At 40.5% G+C, this 24,916-nt stretch overlaps 1 protein-coding gene across 1 annotated transcript in view; it reads right to left on the bottom strand.

Annotated features, from left to right (window-relative positions):
• Positions 1 to 20,250: 20,250 nt before the first annotated feature.
• Positions 20,251 to 24,916, bottom strand: part of srbd1 (S1 RNA binding domain 1) — a 50,496-nt gene continuing 45,830 nt past the window's right edge. Inside the window, exons 20-21 of the mRNA XM_056394583.1 lie at positions 23,218 to 23,402; positions 20,251 to 21,387 (exon numbers count right to left, since the gene is read on the bottom strand). Coding sequence (XP_056250558.1) covers positions 21,095 to 21,387; positions 23,218 to 23,402 — 478 coding nt within the window. The 3' untranslated portion in view covers positions 20,251 to 21,094. The remainder of the gene's footprint in view (positions 21,388 to 23,217; positions 23,403 to 24,916) is intronic.

The raw sequence follows: 24,916 nt of genomic DNA on the forward strand, positions 1-24,916 counted from the left end.
TCTCACTGTGGGAATTGGATCCTAAATTTCTAACGCTGTTGGAGTTCGATATTTACCATCTTTGGTTGGCAAAGCTCTAAACTGGCTATCATTGAACATTTCTTGCTGTACAATCTAAGAACACCATTTTTGACGGGCAATCAAAGATTTCACCGCCGTTCCTCATGATTGTCAACTTTTTCTGGACAGCACAGGGATCTTTAGGCATAATAAACATTCAGTCACACATTCACACACAAGCACACACATCACGTTTAACTCGAAGACATTCTCACACTTGGCAACATACACACTTGATTGCACCCATACAAGACTGACAACAGTGTATGTATTGTCTGTGCAGGCTACAGGCGCTTGTAGGCATGTTTGTCCACTTACACTCACACATACCTTCGTTTGTTACTTCACCCGTCACACTGTCTGTAACAGTTGTGCAATCCATGTCTGTTAATTAGAAAGACAAACTGGTGTGACTAGATCTGTCAATTTCAATGGTTTAAAGTGCTTTCCTCAATTTTACATTTAGATTTAGACACACACCCAAATATTTACCTGTTTTTTTTTTTTTATCCAGGTGGGAGCTGTTGTCTGAGTCATTGTGTGTGTGTTTCTGCTACTTGAGTAGTGACATACTCAGCAGAAAGTCACAGAGAGTTCATCCAACAAGAACAGGAGGATCTGCCAGGACTGTCATGTCTCAACAACTTTACAGGAAAGCTGACACACACACACACACACGCATGCTCGCACGCACGCACGCACGCACGCAAAAAGGAAACAATGCCTTCTGTATTCTTTTCTACATGTCAAATTTGAGAAATTTTTAGTCTCCAGTGAATGCAGAGTGGTAGCAGAAAAGAAAATGAGATTTGCAGTGGGTAGTAGCAAGTTAGGAATAAAAAAGCACCTTTTCATGTGTATAAAAATGTCTACAAACCACATTTTAGATTCTTCATCCTATTCCTATCCTGGTCAACAAACATTTCCTTGATCTGCTGAAAAATGCGTATAAACCTCGGCCAAGTGTTAATCGACAGAGAAAAGGTACAAGGTCACATATTTGGACAAAACATGAACTTTCCGCATCTTCCTCATGTCCCAGGAGGTTTGTGGAAGTCCCCTTGTGAAAGCTGAGAATGACTGGGTCTCTTACTCTGGTCAGGGCTTCATTCCCCTGGCCCATCCCTATCAAAGGCCTTCTGTTTGCGGGTGAAAGAGTCCAATTTCTGGGCCTCCCAGAAATAGGCCGTATGGTGGCATGGAGAGAAGGGCCTGGAGTGGGGAGGTGCTAAGTGAGTGGGAGCCAAGCGAGAGCCTGGGGAGCGAGTAGACCTGAGCTGCCCGACTAATGGTTCCCTCACTGGGGAGAAGAGGAATGTCTGGTGAGGGAGAGGAGAGGAGACAGGGCCTATACAAGAGGGATATGTGTGTTTGAGTGTGTTATTTGTAGATGTGTGTGCACGTGTGGTGTGTGTGTGTGGACTATATTTCCCCACAGTGCCCCAATTAGAGAGACCCTGGAGACAAATACATTCAGCACTTCATTCATTATACTCAGCAGTCAACTGTCAGCTGTGTACGCACACCAACATGCGTTCGCACACACAAGCATGCACTTACAGTCATCCAGGCATGATCATAACCATATTCTTGCGACAGGCAAAGACATTAATGTAGTCCTTCACACATTAATATGTAAAGTATGTCACTGATATAGTCAGGGTTACACATTTAAATCCCACTGGAACTACCCAGGAAAAAACTGGATTCCCTCAAAGTACCGTGGATAAACGCAGCTTTTTCCGACTTGGCCCCACAGAGCACACACTTTGTGAAGGAAAACAAACTGTATAAACAGGAAGTGAAGCAAAATCACTCTTAAATCAGTCTGTTTGAATGTTAAGCTTCAATATCCATACATTTACTTAGATGTATGGGTATAATACTTAGGCTGCAGCTAACTTAATTTAATTTATTTATCGATTAATCGTTTATAAAATGCCAGACAATAGTGAAAAATATCCCAATTGTCCAAGGTCAGGTCTTCAAATGTCTCATTTTGTCTGAACAACCCCAAAAATATTCAATTTACAATAAGAAGCTGACAACAGCAAATTATTTTGCATTTCTGCTTGACACATGACGATTAATTGATTATCAAAACATTTTTCTGTTAATCTTGTAAACTAACCATTGCAGCTCTACATTATGTAAATGAGAAAAAAGAATGAATTTGTTTGGATATTTCTAAAAGGAATCCCGTAGTGGTGTGAAGGTTTGTCACTTTAAGCTTGCTAAAATGATGGTAGTGATACTGTCAAGATGCCTTGATCAACCTGGATGCAGAGGGTTCAGAAATGTTTGGCTTGTAGTCCCTTAAAAGGAAACAGTTTTCTACTTGCAACCTTGCACCACAGGTCACAGACTATTTCTCCTGGTTTGAAATGATTCACCAAAGAGACATAAATTTGTCAGATTGTTTCATTTGAATAACTGAATAAAAAATATCCAGTATTTTTACTAGAACTATGCAGAACTATGTTTCTTCTTCTTCCCTCTCTTTGTTATGATCTCCAACCCCCGAGATTGATCTTGAAAGAAAAATGTTTTGGGGTCTTGGCGATAGCTCATTTGGTTATAAGGCAAATACAATACATCTGATGTGATGTGTTGATGTCTGTTGCTGTTCAATTTTCCTGTCAATCTATACAGCAGGAAAACTGTAACCTGTAAAATGTTTTTTTTTTTTTTTTTTGAATAATCTTTTGTACTGGTAAGAAAAAAAACAAGTGGATCCAAGAAAAGTATCTGAAAATGGGGTATTCAAAGTTATTTAGGTAAGTGTAAGTTAAAGGACATTCCCTGAATTATTAAAATTAAATGTCACTTGCCACAAGCCATGATCCAAAACTTCCTTCACTTGACCTGGTATCACAGAAATACGAAGCACATTTACATCCATGTTGCTCTCTAAATGCTTATCTACAAATACAGAACACACACATTATAGCACATAAACATACTGTAGATACAGACCCTGCTTTTGTCTGTTCCAGAATAAGTACATCTATACACGAAGCAGATGTATGCACGAACACATAGGCATATATCTTCATCCCGCCTCACCCCACTCATCTCTGCTGCAGACAATAAAAGACGGAAGGAGGAGGACGGATGGAGGGAAGGATGCGACTTTCCTGTGAAAATAAACGTGAAACAAACACCAAGTGCGTGGGGGTCAGGTTTCGTTGCTGTGACGACAGTGGACGTGAGGCAAAGGGCCATCGTAATTGGAGCTGGAATAAAATACTGTGGCGATATGGCGAATGAAATATACACACTGGCACACGCAAGATTAAGTTCAACATATTTGTAAGATCTCAACCCGAATGATCACCTGATGGGAGTTTTTGGAATTATGACATCGCTCTCCACCACCATCATCAAATCACCAAATGTGAGAATATCTTTCGGTCAAATGTTGTTCATCCCCCCAGTAGAGTTCAGACACTTGGACAATCAATGCCAAGGAACTATTGAAGCTGTTCTGGAGGCTCAAGGTGGAACAAAACCTTACTAAGACACCTCATGTTGGTTTTCATATTGTCACCCATCTGTACATGAATGTAGGAACAACACATGCAAATACACAGAATCAGCAGAGGCCAGGGTCATTTTATCTGAACACACCATGGGACAACCACCCACATGAGCAGGAAACATGACACTGTCAACACAGTTTTGGGAATTCCCACACACATCACACCGACTGACACTCAAATGTACACAGACTGTACATATACCCAGGAATGAAGTGTTTTCATCCTCCCTTAAAAATAATAATCCATAGTAGATTTAAATCTTTCGTTGATATACACCAATGTCCTGTCACACGTACGTACTCAAACCATTACATGTCCCAGAAAAAAAAGCTGCCAGAAAATGTCAGAGTTTAATTTAAGTACACGTATAGACAGCTGTATAGGAATGCGAAAATGTGACACAAATCTAAACGTGATGGCGGATGTAATATCGAGTATCAGCATGGTATGTGTGAAAAAACATTACTCTGTTTCTCTTACTATTTCCCTCTCGCACTCGTCTTCTGTCTCACCTGAGCTAAAGGTCCTGGGAACAACATGCTTACTCCTGCAGTGAGTGACAGCTCACGGCCCCGAGGCAGCCAGCTCCGCCTTCAGGTGAGGTCTGACCATCTCAAGTTTCCATCTCAACTTCCTCATTCATCCCTTGCCTTCACCTCCCCTCTCTCATTTTTAAAAAAATCCAAACTCTGCCATCTGACCTCACATACACACAAATGCAAAGTTTAGCGAACTTTGACAAAGACATCGGTGTAGATAAATACAAATGCAAAACTTGAACACATTTTACACACACACACACACACACACACACACACACACACACACACACACACACACACACACACACACACACATTTTACACACACACACGCAGAGACAGAGATAGAGCAACAGAAAATTAAACCCAAAATGACACATCCCCCACCCAACCAGGCACAAAGTTTAGAGCTTGTGTGTGTGTGTTTATGTGTGTGTTTGTGTGTGTGCGTACAGAGCCTGAGGTAGTGGGGTTTCTATTACAGTGAAGCTTCCTTTCCCAGGTGAAAAACCAAGCAGAGAGGGGCAATGTAAAACCTTACAACCTCGAGGGGATACACCACCACTAATACCCCTTCATGCCTCCACAAGTTTGCCCCCACCTGTCAATAAATTCACTATGATAATTTGATGAAAACCACAATGAGGGAATACCGCAATTATTGCAACTGTTATGTAAACACCTTAAAGAGGTTATCTTGTATTAAGGATTGTTGTTCAGATACACTTACTTGAACGTTACAAGTACAGTGCTGGATTAGTTGCCACTTGTCAGTGTAGTTGTCATTACTTTTATTATACAATATGTACATAATTTGGTTTCTTTCTGTGTTTCGATTCTGTAACATCAACATCACACAGTGTCAGTGAAAAGAAAAAACGAATCTTGGCTTTTCTCCCAAAACAACTCATAACAATAAATATGTCCTCCAGTTTCCTTCTTATATTTTGTGAGGACTAACATTTTAGCTGCTACACATTAGCCTCCATATATCAAACAAGGGTTATCATGAAAACAAGGGTTACTGGCGGAAGTCTGGTTACTTTGAAGCATGCAGGTACGGCTGATACATGGCCTCTAGGCATTTTTTTTTTTTTTTTTTTTACAGTAGGCTCTTCAACAGATGAGAGATTCTCAACCTTTTTGGCATCACAGACTGTTTTTATGTTGACAGTTTCCTTGTGGACAGTGCTCTCCTTCCCACAACTTTCTGGACAGAAACTCCACTGACTGGTCTTTGTTTCTGATTTAGACATTTTTTGGAAAAGTTTTTACATTTTTTCTCAACTATGGTGTTTGAATAAACGATTTCAATAAAAACACGCCAACCTTATACAGTCATGATTCATTTTAGCTCTGCGATGTCTAAAGTGCACTCCCGAAAGTTCATGGAGCGGCCTGGCTTCCAGCTGCCAGAAGTCAAAGCAAAAAAAAGGAGGCCAGCTACAATGTGAAGCCCTTAGTCAAACAATTTCCTTAATCGGGATACTTACATCAGTCAGGCTATCTATATATCTGTAAAATGGACAGTAATATTTGCATGTACGTGTGTATGTAGGAAAAATGGGAGAGGAGGTGGGATTTGATTGTGGTGGTACATTGAGTGTATGCATGGACAAGAGTATGTGGCGGGATGTTTCTGTAGGATAGGCTGGGGTGAGGGGGTGACTGTGTCGGCATGTAAAAGCCAATCAATGAGTCTTGGTGCTCCGGTAAAAGTATGTAGAGTGGAGGTCAGAGGGACGCAGAGAATGAGCTGTGAGAAAATAAAACAAAGGGAGACAGGAATAATCATCTCAGCCATTTCAATGAAAGTGCCAAAAAAGTGAGGTCTGAAAAATGTGTAAATTGAAACGGCCGTACTTCAAGCCATTCATTTCCTGCGGTATCTGGGTAAATATTATGAACTCTACTCGAGACTACTGAGCACACTATCCATCATGACTCACACAAGCCAAGTTCAAGCTCACATTTACTCTTCGACCAACATAATTAGTTGGGAGAATTATAGAGTCTATATGCACACAATGTATGTGTGAATGTGCGTCTGATGTTAGAGTTCTACCCCTGGCAAGCTGGCAAGTTAAAGAAACATATTGCCTCATTGCGAAATACGAAGTTCCTGTAACTATAACAGGAAGGCAGCAAACCAAATCTGCACACACATGAACACTCATATAAAGATGCATATTTTTACAGAGTTCATAATTCTCCAGCTCAGCAGGCGTTGAATGAAGTTTTAAGTTCCATTATCCCCTATTCAATTTTACTTCTGCAAGCAGGGTAAAGTATTTCTTGTGGTTCTAACTGTGGGAGAGACACCACATTTTTTATTTTCAAACTATGCAATTTTTTGCCAACCCACTTTACTAGCTTGGCTACACAGAGATGACTGCCTCATAAAACAACATAGTCACATCCTCTTCGCCTGATGCACCTGTGGGTACGTGCACTTGGGTAACAAAGGTTTTGTAACAGATTGATGTAAGTTGTATTTGTTTGAGGTGTGTATCAGAACAATGATAATTGCCCTGTGAAAATTAAACTAGGCTACTTAAAATAATTTCTTTAATTATTTTCTCTTCCACTTACAAATGCAATAATTAAAAAAATGTCCCCAATAAATGATTTTTCACTAAGCATTGTGCAACTGCAGTATCATTTGCCTCAGTAATCTCATTATGTTTATCATATGTAGATAAATATCAGCTTGTTTGAAACATTAGGTTACACCTTTGTGCAATGCCTTTATTTTGTTAATTCCCACATAGCTCAGCTTTCTCACTCCTCTGTTATCTATTCCGCTGCAGCTAAAGGAAATAGATTTAGGTTATTTTTTGAACTTGACATCACAACCAATCAAAATGTAAAACAAATCTAAACTTCACCGGTGGAAGCTGGGTTTTCTCATTCCCTGCTATTTAAGTTTTTTTCAAGTTTGTAACAAATTATTTTTGTAGTTTTGGTCATCATTTCTATTGATAACAACATTATACTCACCAAGTCACCAGTTGATGAGATCTGGGAACATCCCAATATAACTTTCAGTTGTACCTCCAAATAAAAGGTTTTAGATAATTTGATCAAAGCAGTGGCTTGTTTACAGCGTATTTGATCATTTGATGTAGCAGTGTTGCCATGTTACCAGAGTTCAGCAATCTTGGTAAGTACAAAATTATTAAAACTGATGGAAACGTTGGCCAAAGCTACAAAAATGAGACCATATCAACCAAAGCCATGTGCAATAACAAAGCACAGCATGTTCTGTCCCTGTGGGTGACACTCAACTCCCGCTAAGTCATTGTCTGTCTTTCTAAATAAGAGCGTCAACAGCCAAAGAAGAGAGCGAGAGAGGATTGGGAACCCTCTCTCTCTCTCTCTGCAGGCCAGCACAAATGGAGACAAGGAGAGGTAACTGGATGGATTTCTCTCCTCATTCCAAGGCCTCCAGCACTACCTGCCAGCTGGCCAGACAGAAGCAGAGACTTCTGGGATAGATTTATGTGTAGTGGTGGGTCTAAATTGGCCCCACATCAGGATGGCCTCTCACTAAAGTATTAATAATGATGGTTCCTGTTGGAGTGTGTGCGCAGTATTCTGGCAGCCTTTACGCATCTGGCTTGCCCTCTCTAAGCTGTTCTCCGTCAGCATTACCACACAAGCACATGCAGGCGCACACACACGCACGCACGCACGCGCGCACACACACACACGCACACACACACACAAAGAAGCACATTACCAGAAGCACTTGCAAAGACCAACACACATGCACGTATGCACAAGAACACACACCACCTCCTCATTCCCACTTGGCTCTGAATGAACCAACCACAATACACAAAGAGGCTCGGGAGATAGAGCATGATGACTAAAACTGCTTCTCATTCATCACTCTTTTCAACCCTCTCTCTCTCTCTCTCTCTCTCGCCTCTTTACTCACCCATCATAAATATCACTGGTGCGAGAAAATCTATTTCCCCCATGTCCTCACACATGCACACTATAATAGAGTCATTTCAATGCCTGTCTAAACAATCATTTTCATGTCTGAGGGAAGTTGGTTGATACTCGGCTGAAATGTTCTGAATATACCCTGCAAGCCACTGGCTTCTGAGGTGAAGTGCCTGTACACAAAGAGGTGTTTATCTGTCAGATGCTAGACGGTTTGAAGCACAGTGGCAATATGCTTCCACTAGCAACAGATTTTTATGGTTTTTAAAACTACAGTGAACCAGAAAGGTGTAAAACTGTCCTTATTGACCAGGATTTGACCACAGTTATACATCATGGAGGCTTGAAGGTTCTATCCTTAATTACTTACCATATTATTTGAGCTGAATTCACATACATGAGTTTATATGTTAAAGAAAAAAAAACTATTAAGAAACAGAGCTTTATGTATTTGACAACTGATCATAATAAGACAGGTGCCTATTTAAGTGCTGTCTTTATAAACATTGCAAATGTACACAAATCGTTTAATAGTATCAGAAGACATTGATAATTTAAATGTTATTTGTCTGTCGTTAGTCCCTGTATTACATCACTTAGGCTGTAACAGCATGCTGTGAATTTTGATTACATTTGGATCACAGGTAAAGGCAGAATCATGGCCTTCCATCCAAGATCACACCTCATTCCCTCATAAACTGCTCCCTGTATGATAGTCACCAAATACTTCGCTATATAGTGAACTGTAAAATGAAATTACAGACACATGAATTGTCACAGACAGGTGAAGTGTTGCACAACTGCAATTTTTACATCTATAAAATGCAACACATTGCACAGTGAGACTGTTAGCTGAGAGTTGTAAATGTATCAACACTACTTATTTCATTTCATTGTGGGAACTTTTGAGGGCAGTATAAAGTAGATAAACCACAATTTCTCTACTGTACATATTGGGAACTATGTGGTTAATGGGGAGGATTCTCTAGTGGAACTGTATCATTTACTAAATAAAAAAAGTCCATACAGCAATTGTGGAGAAATTATACAATCAGTAAAGGTGTTTCTGGTCAGTGAGGCCAACTGGATTCAAATTGACTGTAAACCAGTTATGTCGGCAGCAAACATTACCCTTCACATTTAAGCTGCTCTCTCCCAAAGGAAAAATTAATGCCAGTTTTAAAATTTTGATGATTGCTCTCACACAGAAGTGCCATACACTTCATGGTATTTTAAAATCAATACAATTACCTGCTTTTTGGTTCCAGAAACTCAAGCCAAGAAATACACTTCCTCTCTTTTTGCACCATCTATTCCTCTTTTCTCCTCCTCCTCTACCTTACGCTCCCATTTCCCCTATTTTAGTTCCCTCTCTTGCTTACTTTCTGTCTTCTGTACCGATCACCCCATTATGCCATTCTGCTATTTAAAAGAGCACCACAGCAATCCTCAGTGGCAGCCTGAGAACTGTCACTGAGACTGTTAGAAAACCATTAACAACAGATCAAGCTCTTCCACTGTAATCACAATCTGTTTGCTTTGGAAATGGTGGGTGAAACAACAGTCAGTTTCAACAAGGCAACATGGCCAAAGTCTTGATTTAAAAAAAAAAAAACTCAGATGTGAGATACTGACAATGTTTATGCAAATAGATCTGGAACCAACAACATGTACACGTGCAAGTGGGGGAGAAAAAAAGAACAGAAAGTTAATACTGTGCAAAAGCCAACATGCTCTCAGCTATCCAAGTGCTGATGTGCATCACTCAGATGTTAAGATTTATGCCCTTTAAGCATCTGCACTTGTGGTCATTTTTTGTGCAATCCATCTTAAACAGACATCAGTGCCATTGACTGACGATTAAAGCTGGACGCAAAACCAGATTCTACCTAATTTTTGTAAATATAAACCGTGTTTTAAATATCTACTGTGTTACAACTACAGTATGTAGATAGAAATACAATGTGAAACAGCTTGTGTGCAAACATATACACACATTTACATACTGTGAACTGTCAAAGACTATCAGCACAATCCTAAAGAATGAAAGATTGGAGTGAGCCTTACAGACAAACACACACACACACACACACACACACACAGAAACTCTAGTGGTTTCCAGTGGAGTAGAAATACCATTATACAGTTAACTGTACATTACAAATGGGCTGCCAACTGTCTCTGGAGTATCACATGACCACGGATGGCTCCTACAATTGGCTGGCTGGCACAACGGCATGAGTATCGGGTTAGCGATTGATTGGGTGACGTGTGGTGGAACAGATGGAACAGAGAGGAAGTGTATTCCCAGGAAACCACACCAAACCACTGGGTTTTTCCACAGGCAGGTGAGGTGGACACACACACACACACACACACACACACACACACACACACTCTAACAAGACAATTCCTGAACCTCTTTCGCACTCTCTCTCTCTCTCTCTCTCTGTGTGACTGGCTCAAGCTCTTCCTGGCTCTCTCTCCAGCCCTCACAGGCCATTTGGTTCTACATAGATCTTCATTATATTTAATTACCTTCTCGGGTTTCACTGGAATGAATCCACATGTATGTGAGTTGGGGGGGCATTCTTTTCCTTTCCTGATTCTGAAGTCATTTTTTATCTGCCTAAGAGGTACAATAAATTAACAGAAGACAAAAAGCAGAATTGACATACTTTTCCATGGCAAGATTTATATTGGAACTGAACTGAAAAATCAGACTGTAAGTCTGCTTTGCCCGGGCCAAGTTCATGTTGTTACTGGCTGACCACAGAAATCATCAAACACGACTGGTAATGTTGAAATGCACAAGACATTTGTTCAGGGGAAAGCAAAAAATCTGACGTGTAAGCAAAGATCACAAATATTAACATATCGAGTTGAGCCAATCTGCCTGGAGGACATATTTGTCTTCAGCAGCTTGACCTATTTATTCGTTTATTTCTATATTTATCTATTTTTGACCTCCTCTTGCCCACTTTTTCTACTACTTCAGCAGGTGGCAGCAGTAACTGCAGTCAAAAAATGAGAAGGTCACAGATTTTAGCCATTTGCTTCACAACATGACTGTAGGTGAGGCTGTAAATGGCTGGCATCAATGTCACATTTTGGTTGTGTCAGAAACCATGTGTCTACATTTTCAAATCACGTGTCAAATCAGCATATGGGCAGATGAGGAAGTGACTGTCCTTACAATATCCTGCCATGACCTTTGACTTTGTTAGTCACATTGTTTCCAGAGGTTTATGTGTTTGCTTAGGGTAATTCAGTTAGGATAACCTTCTAGTCCTTTACATTCATTCAGTCAAGATGGATTATTGTCTTGAGGAATTTTATCCTGTAGGCTTTTATCAAAAGGATGGCCATATTTTCTGTGCCACTCCTTCAGCCTGCTGATCAAAAAGCAGGAGGCAAGTCGAGACACTGTGTTTATGTCTGAAGGCTCATCCAGTATCTGGACTGACTTTGAGACTGCTATAAATCACAGCACAATAAAGACAAGGTGTATTTTTTCCCAACCTTCATTCCATCAATTGGCACAATACAACATAACTAATGGTATTAATATTTGGAAAGTATAGCTCAAAAAAGTTTGAGGGAGTGCACATCAACAAATCAACTCCCGTGGATTATATTAAGGCCATTTTAGGGAAAAGAAAAGAATAATTCAATTTTTACTAAAAATCTTGTTTACCTCTGCCGTTTCATTCCTGTAAAGAGCTTGTAAACAGTACAAGCTGCGAGGACTCACTTGACCAACATTGAAGTTTTAGTGTATAGTACATCATGCAAGCCCAATGGCTAGACAATATTTGCGTTGTGTACAACTGTATCATATTCTAGGACACACCTGGTTGGGAAACACTGTGGGAGGCTGAAAAATTGCTCAAGAAGAAGGCAGGCTAGTGATTTTATTTACCAAAGAGTAAATTGTCTCATCTCATTCCTCCTCGGTGAACTATGTAGTATACATTTCAATATTTACTTGGAGAAAGAAAAGACTTAAAAGAAAATCTATCTGCATTGCTCCTCTGTCTGGGTTCATTCAAAAATGCCATTTTTCCTCTGCAGGGAAATAAATTGTTCAACATTTCTCCACCATTACACAGGACTCAAAACGGGAGAAAAACAAACAAAAGCAACTGGAAATAGCCCCAGGGGCAAACAGCTAAACAAACTCTTTGTGGAATATTCTCTTCGCCTTTTCCTCTCTAGTTTTCTGTCTGGTAGGAGGTCGGCTCAGTCGCTCTCTGGAAATAGGTAAGTGAATTGTACTTTTTGGAAAAGCATCACTGTCACTGGGCTACAATGTACAAGTAAAAATGGTTTCCTTTCTTGGATGTCAATTTTGTACCCCTACCATTTTTCCTTTAAAAATCATATACCCAGTGTAACCAAATCTACTTTTAAACAGTTTGCTACCTTGTTTTATTTTATTTCATTGGCATTTTTCCCATTTTCTCACAATTTGAAATGGCCTATACCCTCTTGCACTTCAATCCACGATACTTCTCCAGAACACCAGTACACACACACACAGTCGGCCGCTGCTTTTTTTCACCTGGTTGCCATGATGTACCGAAAGGCTCACCGCACAATTGTCCAGTCACTAGTACAACAACAACATAATCTCTCACATCCTTCCTACCCAGAAAGTCAATCTAACCCTAACCTGTGTGTAGCCCATTCAGTCTGCTACCAAACTATTAATTTGTTGTGGATTTAGCTAAAATTCTGAAACAATAATCAAAACTTTCAGACCTTTCAATCAATCACTAATACAATAGTTAATCTACTATACATACGACATACTGGAAGATTGCTACCTTTAGCGCAGATATATGGCAAATCAAAAGGAATGTATCTATGAGCCGACCTGTTGTAGCACATCTGTGAAAAATTTGGTGCAAAAATGTACTCCTCCTTTACCGCTATTTTTGAGTGTGCTGCCCACTGTGTTGAATTCAGCTTTGCTACAGAAACCCATGGGGGTTTACAAAATGTCCTGTGAAATCCAGCTGCTGTGAGCGCGCCAAATATCGTTCACCACATAACAATATATATCTGCGCAGTTGAAGCACTTACAGCCTCACAAGAGAGGCAGTGTTTTGTGTCGTGCTACTTTATGAATGGGATGATTTCGCAGGTTTCAAACTGTAAACTAGATGAAAACGGCTCATTTCATGGTACACTACCTGGGCAGGCAAAAACAGAGAAATCAATGATGGATATGGAAAACAATCATGAAAAACTATCCCATTGTTGCTCACGGCTGCAGCAGTTTCACTCACCACCGTCTACCTCACTCCTCCTCCCAACTATACAATGATTTGTTATAAAAAGACAAGATAAGGTAAGATTATTTACCTAAAGTTGCTCTAGCCACCAAGGTGGACCGATTATTTACTGTTAGTCTAATGAAATTTTGATGACTAATAACTGTTCACATTTTCTATTACAAGTCACTTTATTTGCTTCCAAGTGCATTTCAGTATCTTGTGCTTAACCCATAGTATGAAGTGGTTTCTGTTGTTGGATCAGCTTGGGAGGTAAACCGCGAGGACCAAGTTGCACTTGTTTTCCTTTGAACTCAAATGTAATGGGAACATCCATTTGACAAAACTGCAGGGTTTAAAGTAAACTACTTACAGAAGGTGTGAAAATACCCTTGATTTGCCATCAATTATTCTTCAGAGCCTTCCTAAAGTGTTTAGTTCCTCTTACAGGTGCATTTAAAATATGGCTACTGGGAATTTACAAAATCACTTTCACTGGGTTTATTATCTGTGTTCCCTAAAAGGTGCGCCACACCCCTAAGATTTGTACTCCAGGTTAAATCCATGTCCAGGAAGCACTTCTTTGGTAGCCTAAATCCATGTGTAATCTGTGTTAAGGAAATTGCTCCCATGTGTGTTAATGCTACTGACAGCACTATTAGGCCTCAGTATTAATGGCTTGCTGAAATACGCAGCTAAACAAACAACTGCCACTGCTAGCTAACCCTGTCTTTGCCCTGAGGGGTCTACACAGACTAGAGATGTTACTTGGCCCTTCATACAGTAGCAGCTGTGCTAACAGTTGCAACTTGAGTGGTCTGAAGTGCTAATGGTTATGACACAACATCTTATGACACTAAAATGGAAGATTTTAATCCACAAGTAAAATAACGAGAAAGTCAAAGTCTTGTTCCACATAATGGTTTGTAACAAACCATGACTGGGGGTCTGTTGTATTTGTCCATGTTATTTTCATTTCATTTTCAATGAGAGCTCTCCATTGTCCAGGAGAGCTGATGAGACATCAATCTCCATACTTAATGCAGCCTACTAGATCATATAACCATAGGGGCCCGATCATGAGTAATTTTCATGGCCTCTTTGCTGTCCATACTGAAAATACAACAGTAAGCTACAGTACATGGCTGTAATTAATATAACCCCCCCAGCTTCTCACAGAAAAGGGGAAAAAATCATGGTCCAGAGGAACTGTACTAAAACAGAAGTTTTCTGGAATATTCCAATACTTAACTGTTTGTAAGTGTAAATGAATTCCCCCTAAGCTCCCACTTCCTTCCTCCCACTGACACAAGGTTGCTATGGTCTCAGACTGGGTTCCCTGTGGGATGACCAGAAGATGTGTCGGTGAGATATGCCCATACACTCTCTGTATATGTGTATGTGTGTCAGCATGGAGGATGGAGGGGGTGTGCCTAGACACTATGTCCATATGTGTTTGTGTGAATGTGTATGCGGCTCTATAAGTCTGTGTGTATGAGATCTCACCAGTGTTCTCTATTGGATGTGTAAAAAGGCTTTGCCTATAGTAAATACCCAGAGGTGGCAGTCTAACCCAAACACTCAGCTGTCAATCACTATAAGCCACCAACCCCGGTCATGACCTGGGAACAGGAAGAGGCCTTGTTGTCCCTGAACGGATCTTACTGTGTTACTCTGGAGGGAGCCATGTATAGAGAGATGTATCTGTGTGTTTAACTTGCTATTCAGTATAGTGTATGTTTGTGTGTAGTGGGAGTTCAGCATAAGTGGTGGACTTTTTGCATCTGACTTCTATAACAACCTTCAATCAACGTAAGTGTATTAGCTTAACATGATACGTGCCCAAACTGCTCAAAATGTTCAGTGTAATATAATATTCCTCTTTGTATAGACTGGGCCAAAAATGCTCCCACTTTACATAATATTATTGGTGGAATACTACACTTATTCAAACAGCATCTGAGACACACATGTCTGTATTTTACTTTACTTTTTACACAACACAAGATTAGAGGGCAGTTAATCTTCCTGGGATTTTTTGATCTCCTTTTCAGGATAGGGATAAATCTGATATGTTGGATTGGTATTGGCCGCGCTACTGACCTTATTAAGCAGGTCGGGTGTATCAGCCATGACATAACAGATCCACATTGCATACAGTTTCTTTTTCAATGTCATTACAAAATTCACTGTCTCTCTGCTAACAGTTCCATCCATTAATTTGGGCTGCCAACTCAACCTTCTAGTGCCACAGAATTTCCTGGATCAATGTTACCTTACAGAAGAAAAGTTATCTCCACACAGTGAGGTACACAGATTTTAACTGGTATCGCAGCGAGAGACAGTATCGGCAGAAATCCTGACAAAGATTTGAGAAGTAAATTTACACAGGCTCATATACATACATGTATAGAAACGCTTTCATGCTTACATATATATGGTCAGCCCCTGTATATTGTTTCTTTCCTTCATTCACAAATCTTATAAAGCAATGTTCTAATTTATAACAGTGTGCACGGTCCATTAAAGCAGGAAGAACAAAATAAGCTGTCGTAAATATAGCCTCAATGTGGGAGTAAAATGATTTATGATGGCTAACGCCGCTGAAGTTATTTCATCAAAATCTAAATACACAAGAATCTCTTTCTCTGGCTCCTCCAACATGTTGACCCTGGCATACCTGGCAATCAGAAAGTTACACTAATCTTACTTTCTCTTTTATTGCTGCGGTCCGACTTTCTCTCCTGATATGTCTATTACTGTGCTCACCTCCACTTTCTTTGTTGTGTGTTTCTACTGTATGTAAAAAGGTATACAAGTACTGCGGCAATGCAAAAACAAAGTCAGTCAAAATATTAGTTTTTAATATTAATAATATTCTATGTACAGTATGAGACTGTGGAGGACGGCTGGTGAACACCTGGCACCTATGAAAACATTTACCCAGGCAGGAATCACTGCTGAGGGAACTTTCCTCTTGACATACCCCGTCCTCTGGTTCCCTTTACCTGCTTCTCCACTCTACATTCAAGCAGACTTAATACTGATTAAAACAAACACACAGTCTTAAGGCATTACCCACTTTGTGGAGATAAGTGGCAAAGCTGACGGAGACTGCGAATTGTTAGTGACGTAGTGGTGGTTTTAAAAATGGTTGGCAAAGAGTTGGGAAATGAATAGTAGAAAAAGGGATGGCCTGGGGGAAAGAAAGGCAAGAGGAAAGGCTTTGAAGGAAAGAAGCTGCATCTTCCCCCAATGAGCTGCTCGCATTTTATCAGCGACTCACTCATTCACTGCCATTTACCTTTCACCTCACTACGGAAGCCTTTGTAAACTCTGTTGGTGAGGTGTAATACACAAAATCACAACATCTTTCCTTAGAAAACCCTGTAGTGTTTCAATGTGTTTGTGAGCTCACATGCTTAAAGTGCTTATGTGGGATATGTAAATGTTATGGTTTTCATATATTCACATCACATTTGCTTAGTTTCATTTCATTACACAGAGCATCATACTTTCCCTGTAAAGACTAATGCGATCAGTACTAAAGACTATTTTCTTGTGTGTCAGTGACTCCGAGTGTCTACTTTGTCAGGTGTCCTGGTGTGTGATGAAGTATGTGAAAGGTTGACGGAGAGAGTGTGAGAAAAGTAACAGACAGAGAGACCAAAACACATGTACTGTGTGTTTGTCTCTGAGCCAGTGAATGAAATATACTGCCTGAAGTGTGTGTGTGAGTGTGTATGTGTGTCCTGGCACGTGTGAGGTGGTGTGTGGGCGTCGAGAGGGAAAGCTCATAAAACCCATGATCACACTGATGAGGTCACAGGGAGTGAAACCGGAGAAAGCCTTTCATTTCCTGTCTCATTCCATCCCTCTCTCCCCTACTTCCATTCATCCATCTCTCCACTACCCTCCTGCCTATACTTTACTCCTGTTTTTCACCAGTGATACCAAAAGCCTGAAGTCTTTCTCACCCCCTGGCTTTCTGGAATTTTTCAGTATGTGCCACCCAACACTCGAAAACAAGAGGAAGAAAGAGTTTTTTTTTTTTTTTTTTTTTTTTAGAAGTGACTGCATTTAACTTACAGCAAATGAGACAGTAAATGTCATTCTTGCTTCACACGTTAAAACTCCTCTGACTTGTGCTCTGCTTTTTTACCACTAATGTCCTCACACATTAAGTGTTAGTGTGTGGGTTATAAAGGGTGTGAACTTATGTCCTGTTGTACTCTCTCTTATAAATATGAAAAATAAACAAACTAGGGCTACAACTGACAATTACTTTCATTATCAATTACACTGCTGATTATTCCACTAATTGTTTGGTAAATAAAATGTCAGAAAATGCTCATCACAATAGAAACTCGAGGTGACATCTTCATGTCCTGTTGTGTCCAACCATCAGTCCAGAATCTGGTCCAAAAATGGCTTGGCAAAGTAGAAAAGTATTTTTAGGTGATCTATGCTGCAAAACTTAAGATATGTCCCAGAGGTCGACAGAAGAGTTTACTGAAAAGTTAAAAGCAATAGAGAGCTGATTGTAGCTTACTGTTGTGCAAGGCCATTATTCATGGAAGCTACAGGGAGTTTGCCAAACAGTAGGTTTCAATAAAGTGAAATGCCGATTTGAGCCGCCACCAAATATTAACGGGAGTACAATCTTTGGTAATGCTGTTAGTATTAATGTGTATCGAACACAGAGAAAAGTTTTTCCCACAAAACTTACATCCAAAAGGAGACTGGATTGATGTCAGTGGTCACAACGCTACAATGGAGTTATTTTCTGTTGGAAGGAGAAACCAGTGCTAATCACTGTGTCACACTGAGGCAATCATAGGCATGGAACAACACAAAAGAAAACAGTGTTCACAGCACAGGCATCTGAGCAATGAAGACTAGAAGTGTAATACTCTCCCTCTTTACTTTTAGATAGCAGGTACTACAAATGTAGCAAGTCTGTTTACTTGCTTATCAATAGTGCAGCTAGTGGGTTATCTCTTGGAAAAAGACACTGTGTGCCTCTGCTATGCTCATCCTGATTGTCAGACAAAGTCATTGACATGAGCCATAAGCTCACTCTTACACACTGCTGTTGATAATATTGCAGGAGGTTGCTCCAATACAGGCTACAGTATAGACACAAAGCACATTCAAAGTTAGACTTCTATTGCTGTGTCTTGAATTTCCACCATAAATGCCCTAAAATTTTTTAATGTGTTACCAAAAGAAATACATTTTTAAATACTGTAGTATACCATTGTATCTGAAACTAAAGCAGCCACATAAGACGGACTGCAGCGTTCAGGCATTGTTTGCAGGTCTTCAGGGTTTTACTTTTGTTTTTTTGACAGGTGATCTGAGAAATCAGAGATCAACAGAGAAAGCTATATTCTCTACTCAATGTTCGCTCGGCAGGATGCATTTGCTGGCTGTGAGAGACATTCCCTCTGCTACTGTGTGAAAAGAAGTTGAGATGACTTTGGATCCACCTGCGTCTCCATGGCTTATCTTGAGCAAAAGCTGATGAAAAAGAGCCCTGCATGACCGCTTGGGATATTTTTCTGTGTTAACTTTTCTTTAAATAGCCTAAGACTTATGAGACAACAAACAGCCAGATGTGTGTGACATTCATTTAGCAGCTTGCTTACCATCAATTTCCTTCATATTTCACAAAAACCGCAAGGCACACCTGAGCTCAATCCATAACACAACAGCTGAGAAACAGTGCAGCAGAGGGTAACAGAGAACTACACAACTACTCCCGCAGCCGCTCTGCTTCTTATCACAGGCTCATTACTGGTCAATGTTTGACAAAAACTCCAAGGGGCAACAGTAGCTGGCGGCCAGATTGCCTGTCCCATCTGCGCGCTCACGTTTAGTATAGGGAGGAAGATTAAAGGTGGGAAAAGCAGGAATGATGCTGAGGGAAACTGTGTTTACTTGCACAAATACATGTGTTCCTCAAGAAAAAAAAAAACCCACTGGAAACACGAAAGCAAGAGACTGTGCCGAGCTAAAGTAAATGAGATCAAAAGAAATAAAAGACAACAAAATGACAAAGGGAGTTAACGTCAAATAAAAAACCTTGATTAGAAAATGAAATTCCTTTTGAAAAATGAGTGAGTAAAGGGAGACAATGAAATAAAGTATGGGAATCTAGTCTGAATTTGTGTGTAGTTTTCTCAGATCATCACCAAGCAAACTGCCACTTCTGATTAATCTTGATCGAACATCTCTTTGTGTTTGTGTCTAGAATATATTCTATTTGTTTTCCCAAGGGGAGATACTGAAGCAGCAGCACTAACGGTGATTAGGTATTCTACATTCAGTATAAGGGTTAGCACAGGGGACCTCAGGCCTTCTCAGAATCATATTTTATGTTTTTTTTTATTTATTCCAGTTTCATGAACACAAACAAATTAGATAATGTGGATGGGGAGTCTGGGATTAATTTTGAAGCAGCTGATTAGAGTGTATTTGTGTGTGTGTCCTGGGATAATTGTGTCTGGGACCATGCCTAAAAAGCCTTCAGGCTTTACTGCAGTCTGGAAGATAGAAACACTCCCTCCTCCTCCTCCTCTCCCTGTCTCTGCTCACCCCCTCCCCAGCCCACCCATTTTGTTTTTTCACATCTTCCTGTTGTCTGGAAGAAAAAAATCATCATTAACTGGTGTCTTCTTTCCTCTTTCCATCATTTCACACATCCACTGCACCTTCTCCCACTTTCCTTTTCTCCATGCTTCATTGCATCCTCCCTCTTCTCCATTCTCATCCATGCCCGTCCTTTACCATGTAAATTAGATCACATCACTGAGTGCGTAATTTCCTGAGTTCTTCATTTTGAGACAATTAACATCAAGATCGCAAGGTATACAGGAAATATTTTTAATGTCAAAACTTCATTTTGACCTCATTTGATTTACATGTCGTGTCCTTTAGGTGGTTTAAGTTACCACAAATACTGTAAAGTCTACTTTGAACAACACAAATCCAAAAATGTGTTCACAACAGTACAAAACAAAACATGAGTTGAATTTTTATTTATCTATTTAAGTATGAGAATAACATTGAAGTATTATTCTATTTATAAAAATGAATCAATAGTAGCTCAAGTATGAAGTCATTAGCATTACTGCTAAAGTGCAAATGTCATGGGTGTCATCTCAATAAGCAGTCCGATCAGTAAACAGCACTGTGTGCAGATAGCAAGCCAGCCAGAAAGTTGATGATCAAAATGGAAACTTTTGCCCTGAATCAGGCATTCAAGTATAGTGTTGAACTCCATGTAAAGCACTACTCCTAAAAACATACAGGCAGTAATATTCAGGCTGAGAATAAATCCAACCTGAGAGCATGACTCCTAGTCATGAACATAACTGTAAGGAAGTTTGGCTTGATTTTATTTCAGTGGACTTATAATTGCTGTTTTGAGTTGAATTGAAATCAACAAACAGTCTTTCATTGAACCATTTTTTGAAGAAGACAAGCAGATACTGCATTAAAAATTGCAAGCCCTCCCAAATAATGCAGACATTGGTTGAATGCGTGTAACAAAGAATAAAGGACCATTCCTATAAATACACTTAACGGGTTGCCTGTTTAAATGCCTTGTTCTTATCTGATCATAAGAACCATATTAGTTCTCATCCACAATCACTGTAACCATCATGAAGTAATTTGCTCTGTGTAATATTAATTATGGGAATTAAGTGACTCTATTCGAGAACCCTAATCAGATCCAGACCGATCCGTCCCCTCTGAAGGTCCACATTCAGGACCCGGACCTCCACCCGTTCTCCTGGTCCCAGAGCTAGGCTGCGACGGCGCTGACTGACAGGCAGCTTGTCCAGGGTGATGTTGCTCTTGTGGATGAGGCCTGATCGGCCCACACCGATATCTACAAAAGCCCCAAACAGAGCAGTGTTGTCCACGCGGCCCGTCAGCACCGCACCCACCCGCAGATCACTCATCGACACAACGCCCCGCTTAAAGTCGGCCTGCCCAAAATCTGGGGATGGCAAAGGGAGAGATCAAGAAAGAGAATATCAAACGCTGAGGTGGCTCGATGACACTGAGGCAGAATGTTTGGGAGGAGAAACGGGAAATGGGGATGCAGGAAAATGGGGGGGGGCGGGGCAGAAATGACAAACAGATATTACATTTCGAGCAGTAATCAAATACTTGTGTCTACATACTTCCACATTTCTCAGCGTTTTATTCTATCCCACTTTCCACTTGGCATGTTCATGAGAGATCTTTTTCCTTTCTGTAGCATTAACACAAACAAGGAAGGCTCGCACCCCAGGAAATAGTCCGGTCCAATTATCCTCCCCACAGCACTGATTTCATGCGGTAGCCTCGGCCCATCTGTTTACTCAGCTGAGCGCTGGCTAGGAGGCCAAGCATAGTGTGCTGCAACCGAATAGGTCCAACCTGAGAATGAACCTTGAAGCTGCGTTCCTTAATTTTAAGAAGAGTTAGCCAGCGCTAACTGGGTATTCAGGCTTTACTTCCTTTCCATATGAAACTGTATGAAAAAGGACAGCCTGGTAATAAGGCATGGGAATGAATTTGGATTTAAATGACCCGTCTATCTTTTTGCACTTTTCATCCTTGCTTTATGTAAGGATCAAAGGTCAAGCATCCTTCTCCCAAGTGGCTTTGTATTGTATTGTATTGTATACTTATTAAGTATGATTCCAGAATCAGTGTGTATGGCATTCACAAGTACACATACACAATAATAGCCGCTATACCAGAAATCAGTAATGTTTCTCACTTTTGCCTTCTTCTGAAAAACTTATCTCCAAAATCCCAGCTCTCAACGTCATCAAACTTTTACTTATATTTCCTCTTTAGCCCAGAATAAGCATGTTAAATCATACATATTGTACATTAGATATTTATACAATACATGGTTCTTCCTAACTGTTCTTTTATTTCACATACCTTTTTTCAGAATATAGAAAAGGGAAAGAAAAAAGTGAGACGGATGTGGCATGAATTCTTCTTGAGAAAAGGAATCGGTGCTAGAGCAAAATAAAATCTAAAGGTTTGTGACCATGTATGATTTTATTGGTATATTTATGTGTGCCTGAACTCAAGAGCATGAGATTAAGGAGAAAAACAGAGGTCTTTGTGTATGTGATATTCTGTCCAACAACACAATCTGCTGGAGCCATCACACCCTGTCAGAAACACATTGCCTGTGTTGTTGGGCTACAGGGAGGAAGCCACAGCACTGTCAGATCCTATCAAGTTACACTGCCAAGATATGCCTATTATAATAAAGGCACAAGAAACGTCAGTGTGTGTGTGCAACTAGCAAACCAGTCAAAGACTGGACAAACACAAGTTCAACGTTCTCTTAGTCAGTAGGGACCTATAAAGGGCATTAAGAAGGAAAGATGAGAGAATAAGAGAAGTTACTGTGGCGGCTAGCTTGCACGTATGTGTGTCTATGAAATTTTATATGATTAAAAACACTGATAGTTTTGTGTTCAGTGACAAGATTTTGCACAAAGATATATGTAGGAATAACAGATGTATGTCTATTCCTTTAACTGAAACAGGGGCAATAAATGACGACAACTAAACGTATTAAACGATGCTGTGTAAATGTTGAGTTTACATGGATGAATATACTCATCTTGGCGAGTTTTGCAAATATTCTTTGTATTCTTGTTCTTTGTGTTTGTGTTCTTCCATGATTTTAGTCATACTGTTAATCAGGTTTTTCTCAAAAGAAAGTTTGAGTCTTGACTATTTACCTACACTGTGTCGCAAAAATGAGTTGATATCAGTATTTGAGTGTTGCTGCGACTGGCAGGAGTCTTACTTTGTCGTATGTCAAACCCAGGAGGCTGCGTGAGGCCATCTATGATGAGCTTGAGGGTCTCAGGTGTAGTGTCCACTGATCTGGCCAATTCCTCCACATTGCTGGTCTTAACCTTGCTCTCCACACAGTGTCGCAGGCCTACGTTCCCAATATGGTCTGCACTCCCACCCACGAGGGACAGAAATCTGGAGAGGAGAGACAGGTGTGAAATATAGTAGAGTGAGAAAATTTAACTTTTAACAACAGCTAAACAAACTATTTTTTGTTTGCACACACAAGTTTATAGTGGGTCAAAGTTGCTGGGCTTAAAGCACAAGCACCACATCCTTTACTGACTGAGAGAGAGACCTGGGTTTATGAGGGATGGAGTGAGAGAGTAAGAGGGAGGAGGAAAGGAGCAAGGGATATGGGGGGGGTGATGATAGACTAGACAAGCAAAGAAATAGGAAGGATGGAGAGAATAGCTAAGCTAATGCAGGTAAAGTGAGAGGGAGGTGGAAAAGAAAGGAGGGAGGGAAGAGAGGTGTGAGAGTAATTACACACAAAGTCATGAGCTGTCAAGACTGGGCTTTCTGTTCTGAAAAATACACACTCACAAACACTCACATTTATTTTACCCCCTAGTAAATCAGGTAAATCCACAGTGGGCTGTAAACGCCCTGACACCTTGTCTCATGAAATTGCCTCCACTTTGCTGAGGTTGGACTGTTTGTCCTTCAACTGCTTGGAAAAATCTCCTTATATCACTTTATTCTAGCGGGATGTCCCACCTCCAAAATGTCTAGACAGTCAGTCAGGTTGCACCATTTAAAATTCACTGAATCTGAGAATTAAATCCAAACTAATTAACTAGTCTACAATCTAAACAGACTTAGTAACAAACTGGCATGAGAGCCAGAGTAACAAATATGGGTTATGGAAAAATGTACGATGTGTGTTTCAGAGTGTGTGTGTATTGTGCATACTATATAAATTATTTACAGTAGGCACTTTCCACAGTTGGTGATAGATGTGAATGCATTTGCCTCTATGCATGTATTCATGTGAGGACCAGCTGGGCAGCGTCCGTGATGGATGTCGCTCACTGGCAGCCTGACGCCAAACAGACTCCACAGCTGTCCCCCCAGCCATGATGGACAGAACAGGTGGACATACACGCAAGAACATACACACAAAGTTGATTCATACACAATGTTGTTCAGAAATGCTCATTTGGCAGTAGCCGGGACAGTGCGGATGTAACGCGACACGGCTTGTGTACAAACTATGTATGAGACAGCTGTGAATGGAGAGGCCCCTGCCAGCAAAGTCACCATCTACCGTCCAAAAGAGGGAGACAAGCAGAATCAATCCCTCAACACCAGCAAGCCAGATCAGTACAAAATAGTAGCAGAGTATGTGCCAGAAATGGCTTAGTGGTGAGGAAACAGCACCTTTGGACCGAAATGGATGCCTGTCCGACACTACGATCACCTCTCCCGTGTCTCCCTAGGCTTCTTGACTTTCCATCCATATATCTCTTTACAGGAAAAGATACATTTGCGTCTTGGTGGCCTAGAGGTCTAAAACACATACCACATAGTCCCCCCCCCACCCCACCCCCACCCCCCGGTTTGTATCCAGCCTGGGACCTTTGTTGAGGGTCATTTCTCTTCCTCTTTCTTACACAAAATGTTTCCTGGCTTTTTCTACCATGTCA

Source organism: Seriola aureovittata, chromosome 14 (assembly GCF_021018895.1).
Source record: "Seriola aureovittata isolate HTS-2021-v1 ecotype China chromosome 14, ASM2101889v1, whole genome shotgun sequence".
NCBI classification, from domain to species: domain Eukaryota; kingdom Metazoa; phylum Chordata; class Actinopteri; order Carangiformes; family Carangidae; genus Seriola; species Seriola aureovittata.